Source organism: Triturus cristatus, chromosome 3_1, assembly GCF_964204655.1.
Source record: "Triturus cristatus chromosome 3_1, aTriCri1.1, whole genome shotgun sequence".
NCBI classification, from domain to species: domain Eukaryota; kingdom Metazoa; phylum Chordata; class Amphibia; order Caudata; family Salamandridae; genus Triturus; species Triturus cristatus.
In genome coordinates, this window is record NC_140583.1 from 448,825,071 (window position 1) to 448,838,518 (window position 13,448).

The following is a 13,448-nucleotide window of genomic DNA, read 5'->3' on the forward strand; positions in this document are numbered from 1 at the left end:
CATGATCTACTAGATCGAAGGCGCTACTTAAGTCTGCAAAGCAGAGATAAATAGAACCCTTCCTGGCCTGGGTATATTTCCCAATCAGAAGTTCTAGATTCAGGCATTGCTCGATCGTCCCACGGTCCTTTCTGAACCCATACTGAGAATTTGCCAAAATGCCATTATTTTCTGCCCATTCTTCTAGCCTAGCCAGGAGTACCCTACTCATTATCTTTACAGAGGAATCCAGCAGGGAAATGGGACGATAGTTCTTCACCTCCCCCCGATCACCTTTCTTAAAAATAGGTATAATAATTGATTCCTCCCAGCTTGGGGGTACCCCGAAGCAGACTGCGGCGTTAAAGACTTTAACCAGCAAAGGACCCCATACCTCTGGCACTAGCTTGTAGACGTCGATGGGCACCCCATCGGGGCCCTGGGCCTTTCCACCTTTGCTAGCACCAATGCTGTCTAAGACCTCCGCAGTACTAATATCCAAGGGCACTATAGGCCAACAGGCATTTTGGTTGGCCAAAACATTGTCTGAATCAAAAATAATAGAGAAATGCGAAATCCATGATTCCATACTAACCATAGAGGTTAGTTCCGGAACCTTCTCATCTTTTAAAAAAGGGCAATTAACCGTGGCCCAAAATAAAATACAATCTTTCTGTTCGGCGGCCTGTGTCAATTTATCCCAGGCCTCATGTTGTAGTTCTAACTTCCTGCGCTTAACTGAATTCTTATAGTTTAATCTGAGCTGAGACACCTGGTCCCTAATTCTCGGTTTTGAAGCAAGTGCATCTTTAAGCTCTTTAATAGCGCAAGTGCAAGCATGATCGAACCAGCCCTTATAATGTTTAGACTTGTTCTCAGTCGATTTAGTAAATTTTTGGTCTATGATGGAATTAATACGGATAAAATGTTGAACAGAATCGGTATTGTCGTCAGCCTGCTCAAGAATCGCAACTATGAATGGTAAAATTCGACATCAAAACCGCTTTGTCACCATTCCATCTTAACCTTGTACCATTGGGTCTGTGTGGTTCAATATTATCTATGATCCCGGATATAGGTACGGGTTTCTTATTCCACCAAACAAACTCTACAACAATACAGTTATGGTCGCTAAGCACAATATCCACAACCTTAGGTGAAAAACTCCAAGGGACAAGACTAGACGAAAGACTAATAAAATCAATAACAGTATTTGCCCCCCTCCCTGTAAATGTCGGGATACTTTCCCCTTGATCATTCTTTTCAGTAACCAATATTTCAATATCAAGGGCCGCTAGGAGATGGGTCAGAGAATCCCCATACTTATTATGAGGAAAATGGACGTCCACATCCCCAAACTGGTTGGTAATCCCACACAGACATTGATTAGAGTGGGGACAAACTGCAGTGTTAAAATCCCCCGCCAGAATAAATTCAAAAACAACATTAGAACCCTCGATAATATCATCAAGTGCACTTCTCAGTGCATCTACCACCAAGTGCCTAGTGCTGTCAAATATATTATTGTAAAAGTTAATAAGAAGAATGTTTCTACCATCCTTCTCACAAAACCATAAAATCTGTGAGTGGGCCCCCACTAGAACATGTTTTTTAACCAAAATAGGCATTTTGATGGAAATCAGGACTAAAAGCCCTCCCTTTGCTCTTCCGGAGATAGATGCAATAGCAGGTGACTGATGGGAGACAAACCCATTGTATCCCAAATATTTTTTGCATCATGTTTCTTGGAAACAACAGATATCAAAAAGATTAACAAATTCAGACCACCCCAGGCTATCTTCTTTAGATGCTAGGCCAGCAACATTCCAACTGACAAGGAAACTACTCATAAACCCAGAGGAAGATTCAATACCTTCAACCTGGGGAGATATGCTAGGACTCAAAATGTGATTGTCCGTTGGGGAGGCGACTCCTTTGGCCCCCTCCACATCGCCTGCAACGCCAATTAATGGGCAAGAGTCAGAAGGATTTTTAACATTACCTAGCAGCCCGGAGGTGATTCCCTACTACTCCATCTTCACAAAACGCCTCATCAAAGACCAGTCAATCGTTACAATCCAAACCGCTCAAACATTGATACCGATTGGATGTAACCACCTCAAACCCGCTGGGCACATAATGGGTACTGCCACTACCCCTTTTCAAAACATTAGATGGTTTATTAATTACATGTTGATAGAAGAACCCCAGCGGTCTGAGTAAAATTCCCTGGTCATTCAAGGGTCGAGATGTGGCTCTAAGCAGAGTAGTAGTAGCCAATTGGGGATTGTTAAAGTTGACGATCACACAGTCACCATTAATACTTTTGGGGGAATTCCCTATCCAATTAACTCTAGTCGTAGTTAAGATATGATCAGACTGTGCTACTGGGTAACTACACTCTCGATTGAGCCAAGCCACTGTTTTGTTTTTGAGGGACTCGTGAGATTCTTCATTATTACGAGACCCGGTGTCCAGAAGTGGTGGGACATTTGTTAGCACCACCACATATGGCGCACATTCCGGGGGTAAATTAGGCGTAGAGTAACCAATACTTTTAGGTTTACAAACGATGTTCCCTGGCTTGTCCACTACCGTAGATTTTGATGATGAGCTTTGGCCCACCATAGAGTTAGATCTGTCTACAGTATTAGGACGTAATTCCCCATTAGGGATTTTTGAAGTTTTTGGTTCGGAGGCCTTAGCCTTAAATGGGTCCTCTATAGTTACCTTTGTTTCTGTATGTGTTTTCAAAAGACCACACAGCCTCTTGATTTCCTCTGAAAGAATATCAAGTCTGTCCATAAGGGGCATGATAATATTATCAAGCTTCGTATCAATTATACTAATCAGAAATTCCAACTGCTTAGGGTCTAGTTTTACTTGGGTATTATTGATTTCTAAACCTGGATCACTGATAGCGCTCCTAGTAGGGGGGTCCAAGCTATTTTTGTTTTGGTGTTTCCCCCCCCGTTTTGGGATAGTTGACCTCGCACCACCCTTCCCTGATCTTAATACTCTCTGCGCTCTTGGGGCCGGAGAGCGTGGAGCTATTGGTACTAGAGGCAAATCTGGCGCGGTCAGGATAGGGTCTGGTACTTCATTATTAACCGTTACAGAGGGAACAGGGCATTCAAGATTATCACTGCCATCCCCTAACAGAGTAGGGAATGAGCTGGGTGAATTGGGAGTGCTAAGTGGGGGGGGCGACAAACACCCCCGACCCAAAGAAAGTCGACGCTCTTTATTAATTTTGTCGACTACTTTCACAAGGTAATTGTCAAGGGTGGCTATATTGGAACGTCCAGTATCTTTATTTACTGTGGACATGGTTGGCTCACAAATAAAATAAAATATGTAACAAATCTATACAAAAAATACACAACAATTAAAAATAAAAAGCCTTATGCAGATTCTATCAGAGTTCCTCAATAAGAGTTAAAATATAAATACCCCCTTCATTCCATATACAACCTGGTAGGTACATATACAGTATCCCAGGTGTGTGTAGTCGATAAGTCTCGCAGGAACACTGAAAAAGAGTGTAACCCAGCCCAGCCTCGGCCAGCCCCGGACGGCCACAGACGGCCCGCCCTTTGCCCGGGCTTAGCCCGGCGATGCCCACGTGCGGTCCCGCGACGCGGGGGGTGGAGTTATTTTTGAAGCGCCTTCGGGCGCGAAATGCAGGGTGTCCGCTTCCGGTGGGCTGCAGCGGAGGAGCCTGGGAAGTGTGGTTTTCTGCTCCCTCCACACAGCGGTCGCCAATTTCACTGATGCAACGGCGGGAGGGGGAGGCAATCGGCATCAACGAGGACACGACAACCCCTAGGAGGCCGGAGAAGCAAACAGGTAGGCACAGCAGCTGCTTCTTTGCAGCACAAACGTTCAGACAACCCCCGCTCTGCCGGGGGTGGAGTTATTTTTGAAGCGCCTTCGAGCGCGAAATGCAGGGTGTCTGCTTCCGGTGGACTGCAGCGGAGGAGCCTGGGAAGTGTGGTTTTCTCCTCCCTCCACACAGCGGTCGCCAATTTCACCGATGCAACGGCGGGAGGGGGAGGCAATCGGCATCAACGAGGACACGACAACCCCCAGGAGGCCGGAGAAGCAAACAGGTAGGCACAGCAGCTGCTTCTTTGCAGCACAAACGTTCAGACAACCCCCGCTCTGCCGGGGGTGGAGTTATTTTTGAAGCGCCTTCGGGCGCGAAATGCAGGGTGTCCGCTTCCGGTGGGCTGAAGTGGAGGAGTCTGGGAAGTGTGGTTTTCTGCTCCCTCCACACAGCGGTCGCCAATTTCACCGATGCGACGGCGGGAGGGGGAGGCAATCGGCATCAACGAGGACACGACAACCCCCAGGAGGCCGGAGAAGCAAACAGGTAGGCACAGCAGCTGCTTCTTTGCAGCACAAACGTTCAGACAACCCCCATTTACATATATAAAGCTTACCTGACACCACAGAGTCAACCCGATGAGGCCTGCGGGATGCAATCGCTGTAATGCACTCTCTGCTGATTTTGGGCATATCACATGGAGGTGCCCGATTCTACGACCTTTTTGAGATGAGGTACTGGGTGTAATTCGCAGAGTAACACGTGTGAATGCAGAACTTACAATCCGACACTGCCTACTTAGGTTGTTACCGCTCCCTAAGAAGGGAAAACATGCAGTACAAACTCGCCCAGTTGGGATTCATATTAGCCCGTAGGCGCATAGCTATTGGACTAGCCTGACCCTTCCAGTATGGACCAAATGGCTATTGGAGCTCCTGGAGTGGATAGTGGCTGAGGAATGCAGGCTATGGATAGTCCATACAGACAACAGAGCAGAGCAGGATCTTGAGATCTACGGTAGTAGGATTACTAAATTGCATGACCATGACATCGAAGAGGATGATGATTATGATACCAGTTTGTCGGAGGGAGGTTCTGCTGATCCGCCCACATCAATTGCTGCCCAGCCCGCCCTTGACCAGCTATTGGGGCCTTCTGGCACACCCTCACCCTGAGGTCACCTGCTATGGGAGGAATGCGCAGGTGATGCCGGAGTCCACGGCCCATGAGCTGAGACACCTCAGGATAGGGTGACCAACCGTTCATAAATTTCACAGACCGTCCGTAATTTGGACCTCACGTCTGTTGTCCGTGAGGATCCCTTTTACGGACGCCTTTTGTCCGTAATTTTGGGCATTGCAGGGAACAGCACTGTTCCATGCACTGTTCCCTGCATGAAGCCTCAGCACCCTAATGGAGTCACCTCGCACTCTTCCTGAGAGCACAAGAGCAGCCCCACCCCGCCCATTGTCATTCTGTCTGTGGCTGATTGCCACATACAGAATGACAATGGGCCGTCTGGGCTCTTACAGCATGTGGTGGCCTCCTCCTGCCACAGTCGCATTCTGTCAGATGGAAGGAATGTGCAAAAACGCCAGTGCGGCAACCTGAGAATCCAGTTCATTCAAAGAAGCTGGTGAAACAAGTTGAAAAGAACGGGCTAGAGTTCTTTCAGTCTCATCATTTTAGAAAAATGCATTTTCAGTATTATATTCAACGAAGCCATGGTTGCTGCATCTTTATTTTATGCAACTAACAACCATTGACAAAGTCAATCGTTCTGGCTTGCTGTAGGTGTAATGTTACTTGTTGTGTTACATATCTGGATGCAATGACAGAAGAGGCAAAATACCAGTCCGGCGGCACATTATGCTATGCACAGATATTTAGCTTAGGTGTTTTAAGCCATGCCCTTAATTACATCAAACACCCCCTTTGGAGAGATCCCGCTTAAAGCTCTGGAAAAAACACCATGTCACAGTCACCTCATGGCATGGCACTGTGCATCATGCATGACTCAGTGACTTCCACTTTTTCATACTCCCTATGTGCAGGGGCATAGTGAACCCTACCCCCACCCGACCCTTGTTTTAGGAACTACAGCAAAGGTGAAATTCTTGATGGGCCTCTTCTGTCTGCAACTCTGCAGACACAGGCTCAGATCATAATTAATATGAAAAGGTGGGCAAGTGAGTAAGTGAAGGGATGGGTGGATGGCTGGATGGATTAGTGAAAGAGTGAATGGATGAATGAAAGGGTGAGTAGATGGATAATGAGCGAAAGGATAGATGGATGAGTGAAAGGGTGGATGAGCGGGGAGTGAATGGGTGGATGGATGAGTGAAAGGATGGATGAGTGATAGGGTCAATGGATGGATTCATGAGTGGATGAGTAGAAGGATGGGTGGATAGATGGAAGGAAGGATGACTAAGTGAAAGGGCCAATGGAGAGAGAAAGGGAGGATGGATGGATGGATGACCGAAAAGGTGAATGGATAGAAGGATGAGTGACTGGGTGGATGGATGAGTAAGTGAAAGGATGCCTGGATGGGTGAAAGGGAAATGGCTGGATGGATGAGTGGATTGATGGGTGGAAGAGTGGATGGATGGATGGGTGAAAATGTGGATGGAGTGATGGATGATTGAAATGATGGATGGAAGGATACATGATGGATAGGTTTGCAAATGGATGAATATGTTTGGATATAGATGGGATTACTTATATACTATTGTGTGACCTCCTTTGATGTGTCTGTAAAACGTACCGCTTGTCCTGAAGTTTTGTCCTGAATTTTGACCTCCTGTCCTGAATTTTTGTCCTGAATGTTCACCCTTTGTCCTCAATTTTTACACTCAATGTTCTGCATTTGCACCCATGCCGGTTGGTCACCCTACCGCTGGAAGTTTTTATGTTTAACATCTGAGTGGTTGTATATGATTTCCCCCTCTTCTTCGTTGCTGTGTCTCTCTCATCCGCTCTCCCCCACCTTCTGCCCGCCTACCCACATGAAGACAATGTAACGGCCCTCTAATATTATCGTTCCTTATCAGCACCCTCTGCTGGTGCACAATGATGCTTGAATTGCACTGTGTATTCTCTTGTTTTTATGCTTTTTTGTAATTCAAGGTCATGGATTGATTGCCGCAGGGTGACTCCTCACAGAGTCCCTGCTCAAGTGTACTATATCCTTGTATGTCATTGAATAGTATGACCTATGTTATTTTGAAAAACCTCAATAAATAAATTATTTAAAAAAAAATGAAATTGATGTAAACCACTGGCAATAGTTGCTTCTGTCTCGGTATTCTAAGATTTATTGACACCAATCTAGATTGAAACTGCAAAAAACACAATCTGGGAACTTAGAAGTCTTTGCTTTTCTAAGACACTGGAAGGGACTGCCAAGAACACCTGGAAGGCAGGCAGGCAGGCAGCTTGGTTATCTGACACGAGATAAGCTTGGTTTTAGAGTTGCATGATTCTGGGAAAGTGTGCCGCATCCACCTTCCAATGTTTGATAGTCTTTCTTGGAGGTCCAGTGTAAAAGGAACTATCTGGATTAAATGTAATATACACTGGTGTCTCGTCCAAATCCACATCAACTTGTGAGTACTTGAAGGTGTAAGAGGGCTAAGAGGTGCTGTGCAGCACCAGTGGTAATGGTGACCCCTGCGGAAGCCTACAATCCTGTCAGCAATTTTTCGGGCAGACTCCCAAAGAGAGCGAGGTTGAGCATCCAAGGCTTCCTCCAGGGCGCCAGGGCAGTTCTGGAGCTCGTATACAATAGGACACCGTAATCACACATGATAACCTTCAGGAACCAGTCAGATCTATATATTTTTCAAAAGAATGTCTTTATTTTGCATGGGAAGCGTAGGGGAGCTAAAATGACCCGCACTAACGGTCCAGCGCCTGCTTGGGCCCAAGATACCGACCCAAACAGCTGCAACCACTGTGTTAGCATCTAGGTGATGCCAACTCAAATAACTCATACCAGTGGCCGATTATGTCATATAGAAGTACCAAACAGCGACGGGCATCTGTAAACAATGTTACCCTTTGGGGTCAAAATGAATAACTTATACTTGAAATCAAAATAACCCCAAAAGTTGTTGCCTAGGAGCATTCTGGCTTCGATGACATGAATTTCACCCTGCCCACGAAGTTAACTTTAAGACTTGTATTAGGAGGATGTCTCCACCCTGCAGATGCGGGGTGTCAGGTCACAGGTATTCCCATCGAAGTGCACACGGCTATATTTTTGTTTTTGCATTAATACTAATACAGGTCATGATTATTTCGAAATCTGTGCTTCTTTGCTGTAGCCTAATCGCTGGGCCCCATGCCTAACAATATTGCCATGCGACCCAACAATGTCAGTTCCATTAACAGACACGTTTCTTGCCTGAACTGTGATGCTTACTATTGAATGCACAGACCAGTAATGTGAATGAACTGTCTCTTCATTCACAGAACCACTTCGGCGACCTGGACTGGGGGCACTACACGGCCTACTGCAAGAACAGCCGGACGCAGCAGTGGAGCACGTTTGATGACACGCGATGCTTCAACGCCCCTGAATCTACTATACAGAATGCCTCTGCCTATATCTTATTCTACACCAACGAACCAATCGGACTCTAGCGTGGACCCTGACCACCGTTGAAACTTCCCGTGTTAGCTTTAAAGGCTAGTTAAGAATAATTGGTATTCACAACGACCTCCGTTTTATCATTAAACATCCTGTTGTAAATGTCTACGTGATGTCACTTATACTTTTACATTTCTCATCCAGGTAGCGTACATCACTGTGACTGATGTCACAATCCAATTAATACTTTTATTATTCTTTAGGTCTCAGCTAACACAGTGTATGCGCTGTCTTTTGCAAGATATATTGTCATCTTACTGTGAGCACAGAGTGCACCCATTGCTTTCCATTGGCGTCATTGTCACTTAATTGCTTCATATTAATTAGCTGTGTGGGTTTTCCTTCCTCTTCTTTTATTTCTCCGCTCCTGGAGCATGGGCGCTTAACTATGTCCTTCCACTGTTCGTTTTCTCAAGCACTATTTTTAAGAGTGTTTTCCCACTGTCTCTCATTTGGTTTTTCCCCGCCACGCCTCTTGTTCCTGTTGTTTTCCCGTGTGCTCCTCCACCATTTACCTGTGTGCTTTCGCCCACTAGGTCCATGTTGCTCTCTCTCCCCTATTTGATGCCTCCTCCCATCCCTCCCCCATGTTGCTTTCCCCTACAAGTTATCCCCATGTTGGTTCCGCCCTTCTTCCCCCATGGTTCTTCCACCCCCACCCTCTTTAAAAACCCACTGTCGCCCTTTGTTGCTTCCGCCCCTCATGCCCACAGTTGCTTATGACCTCAATCTGCTCCCATGTTGGTTTCCTGCGCCTCCTTTGGGGATAAAAAAACCTTTGCACATTGTTTTTTTAGGTCGAGCATAAGCGTATGACCTCTTGTATACTTTAGTATACATATATCTCTGTGGGCCAAATGCTATTCCTTGCTTCTCAGTTGTTTGTTTCAATGTCCTTTAAAACTCCTTGCTTACTAGTGGCCAGTCCTGCCTCTTTGTCCCTCCTTTTTCCTCCAAGGAGCAGGGACTTAATACAATATCACTACGCTTTGTTCTGTTGATCTGCTCGTGGGGGGACTATTTTATCATGTTATCAACTTCATGTTACACTGTTGCTGCTCAGACCCGTAGCTGCTTACATTTTATTGCAAAGGAAAGTGGGGAACCCAATTAACCCTTGGAGTCTTGGGAAAGTAAGCTATTAACAGGTAAATATGCCTACAAGGGATTTGTTTAGGCGTATTTAGTTAGACAATTCATATGGTAATGTGTCAAGGTTCCAGCCAGCAACCTACAGTTAAACAATCTACAATTCAATTGTTAATTACTTCCTTTTTAGGGCGGTTTGATCGCACTGGATACTGACTTCAGAGCAGAGGGGCCCTGTTTGTCAAGATAACTCCAGTGATTAATGTTCTTGCTGGAGAGATGGAGTTGTCTAGTGGATGGGGTGTGTGAGGGCAACAAGAGACAAGACTTGTTCTTCCCCACTGAGTCCCAGACCTAGGACACTTCCCTTTCCTCCTTTTTTCCTTTTTTCTTCTCTCCCTGCAGTGAGATAGTGACGGTCTGCACTACTCACCTTGGAACAGTGTCCCCCTTTGTTGACTTCATGGTTAGTTTGGAGAACGGGCACTGGACCATCAACTAGCTCTTGGTCCCCCCCCGCTCTTCTTTTTTTGACATTGGTGTTGCACTTGATGCCACATTGTCATGGGAAGTGCTGTTCTTGCTATGTGTGTGTGCTGCAGTGTGCCACGGGGATCAGGGAAATGATCCAGGGTCATTGTGGGTGTGCAGTGTGCTGCACATCGTTGTGCATGTGTGCCATTGTGGCCATCTCCGCCCGTCCCCCAGTCCCTGGTTGTTGCTCACCCTGTTGATGTTGTGTCAGGTCCTATCGAGATGTGTCCGTACTCAAAGCTCCTTGCACCATCTCCACACTAATGACTGTAGCCTCCATTTCCTCCTGCTCCTCCTGTGGTGCAGGACTCCCTCCTGTCGCCGTTGCTGCCTTCCTGTTGGCAGCGGGTTTGGGCTTGGTTTTGCTTTTCACATCATGCCAGCGCCTCTTGGCCTCCTCCATTGACCTCCTCGACACTCCGACTGCATTCACGTTTGTTAAACGGACGTTCAGTTGAGGGTAGTGTTCTATCACCTCTGTGACGCTTATCTGGTTTTCCTGCGGACTGCACCCCGTCTTCCTATTCCTCTTCTCCTTGCCCTTCCCCAACCCCGATGTTCCTTTATGGTGGTCTGTGGGGCTTGTGGGGCTCGCGTTGGCCTCTGCAATCGGTCCGGGTGCATCCATGGTGCTACGCAGTTTCTTTTTTCCTCCTTTTTTTGGGTTGCTTTTATAGTGCATTTTCCCGCATGAGGCATGGTAATTTCAGGCCTCTGGCTGTTTTTTATGGATTTTTGTATCGCGATTGGCTTTTTTGGCGTTCATGTTTTGCATTTTTGCGGCGTCGCGTTGACTTTATCGCGGGCATTTGACGCGTTGTCATGGGCCTATCGCATGGTACCGCCAGCTTGAGAATACAATGTTGACACAGAGTTATTTTCCCGCAATAGACTGCAATGTGAAGAGTTGCGTTAAGCTAATTTTGTGATGTACATCACACGTTCTTGAGAATATCCCCCTTTAATTGCATTACAATGTTGTGTGTGCCCCTGAATGTTCAAGCAGCTAGATAATTCAGCAAAATGGAGGGCAATCACTTTTATGTGGAAGCACACAACTTCTGCCCAATCAAAAAGTACTCCTGGCTATCAACAAAACCCTTTTTTAGGTTGATCACATAATAGCTGGCAAAAGCTGCTCTGTCAAGCCAGACCTAAAAAGGGCCATGAAAAACATGCTTAAACAACATGTTCAATAGGATAAAAGACAGCTTACTTTGCATGAATGTAGGCAAGACCAGGGTGATGTCGCTCTAAGAATAGTCTCAAACAGACAACTATTCACCTGGGTTCTGAATTTTGGACTGTAACTGCAAAAGAGAAGAACCTAGAAATTCTGTAAAAACTGAGCTCTCTTTCGATCCATCCTCTGGCAACCCCATGGGAATGAACTGACCAGGAGCATCAATTTGTGGCAAGCAGTGCAACTGATACTTCTCCCTCTTCTCTTAACAGACGACTGTATTGAGTTCACAATTGCCTTAGTGATGGCATGTCTTGATTATTGCAGAATCATCTATTCTCAAAGAAACTCTACATTGGCTAGAAATGGTACAAAACCAATTTGCCAGCAGGATGTGCATCTTACAGAGTGGAGCAGCATCAAATCTGTCCTAAAAATGCTTCACTGACTGAATTTGAGTAACTAATTCAGTAGTTCTCTGCAGTGTAGATTGTACGGAGTGCCTGTAGAAACTGACATCCCACTAAGACATTATAATTGCCAAATGCACTCTACATGTCGCGTAGTCGTAACCTGACGGAAACATGGAGGGATAATGTAGTCCATCGTTCGAAGTTGTGGAAAGCCTACATTCTTCACCAAAAGAAGAAGTTGCATACCTTCTGTAACACCTTATCTTGTAGAGACTATTTCAAGCCTCAGATTCCTTACTTAAGAATTATCCTCAGGTGTCAGACTGGATCCGGAAACTTTCAAGCAGTACCCCTGTGTGCTGGTAGGTGGTGGTGTTGGGCTCCCCATTGTCGGCAGTGTCTGCGCTGGAAGTAGAATATGTGGTACCTATATAGGCACCACCTCGGCTTGCTGACGTCAGTTAATTTTCACGACTTTTCACGCCAGGAGTACAGAGCCACAATGAGTCACTGATGCAGGTTTCTAGGGCCTTTTGCAAGGGGAAGTCTTCATCCAAGTCACACAGCGAGGAGGATGGAAAGGCCTGTACGGAATCTGTGGCTAGATAGAGTCTCTTCCAGATAAGGCGTTACTGAAGGTGCATAACTTATTCATCTGATAGAGAGTTCTAGCCACAGATTCTTTACCTCAGAAAATACACCTAAACAATGCCTCTCTGGAGGCAGGTCTGAGAACCCAATGTAGACCAAGAAGTCCTGCAGAACTGGAATGGGCAAATGCCCATTCCGATGGAACAAACTTCAAGGTAGTAGTGCTTAGCGAACCTGTGCAATGAAGCCCACATTGCAGCCGGACAGATATCCAGGATTGGAACTCTCTGAGCTAACACAGTGGTCCAAGCTTTGGCTCTGGTAAAATGAGCATGCAATCCCTCAGGTGGTTGCTTTTTGGCCAATGCAAAGCAGAACTTTATGCAGAGCACTATCCATCGGGAGATGGCTAGTTTCTTCACAGCCTTTCTCTTTTTTGTTGATCATCCACCCGCAATTCTTTTGTGCAGTCAAGGTAGAACAATGCTCTTTTTGGATCCAGGCAGTGGAGTCTCTCCTCTTCCTTAGAAGGATGAGGCAGGGCAAAAAATGAAGGTAGGGTGATCACCTGGCCTTCGTGAAAAGGAGTGACTACCTTTAGAAGTTAGGAGGCATGTGTCCAGAGAACCAGTTTGTCAGGGTAGACAGTAGTACATGGCAGGTACACAGAGAGAGCCTGCAACTCGCTGACTCTCCTGGTTGATATAATAGCCATCAAAAAGGCGGTCTTGAGGATTTATAATTGAAGAGGGCAGTTGTGTAATGGATCAAAAGGTGCGCACATCAAAAATGCAGAAATGGCTGAAAGATAGCCCTTAACTGTTCCCAGAGCAGAGTCCTGCTGAACCAAAGAAAGAACAAATAATAGGACCTAAGAAGGGAGCAGATAGGGGATAATTCACTTCCGATACACACCAGGCCACAGATTTGGCCCAGTGACAGGTGTATACCATTTTGGTGGAGGGTGCCTGGCTGTCAGAATAATATCACAGACTTCCGAAGGAAATTCGAAGGCTGTGAACTATTGCCACTCAATTTCCACATATTAAGGTGAAGAGTGTGCAGGTTCTGGTGCAGAACCTTCCTCTGTAGCTGCGACAGAAGATCATCCCGTAGAAGGAGCTTGACCGGAGGACTGATGATCATGCTCAACAGCTCGGGATACCAGACTCTGCGAGC

General features: G+C 46.1%; 1 protein-coding gene across 3 annotated transcripts in view; it reads left to right on the forward strand.

Annotated features, from left to right (window-relative positions):
- The window catches only part of USP50 (ubiquitin specific peptidase 50), a 290,206-nt gene extending 281,649 nt beyond the window's left edge, over window positions 1–8,557 (forward strand). For all 3 annotated transcript variants that reach the window (XM_085646339.1, XM_085646340.1, XM_085646341.1), the window contains exon 7: window positions 8,282–8,557. In XM_085646339.1, coding sequence (XP_085502465.1) covers window positions 8,282–8,452 — 171 coding nt within the window. In that variant the 3' untranslated portion in view covers window positions 8,453–8,557. The remainder of the gene's footprint in view (window positions 1–8,281) is intronic.
- The last annotated feature ends 4,891 nt before the right edge of the window (window positions 8,558–13,448 follow it).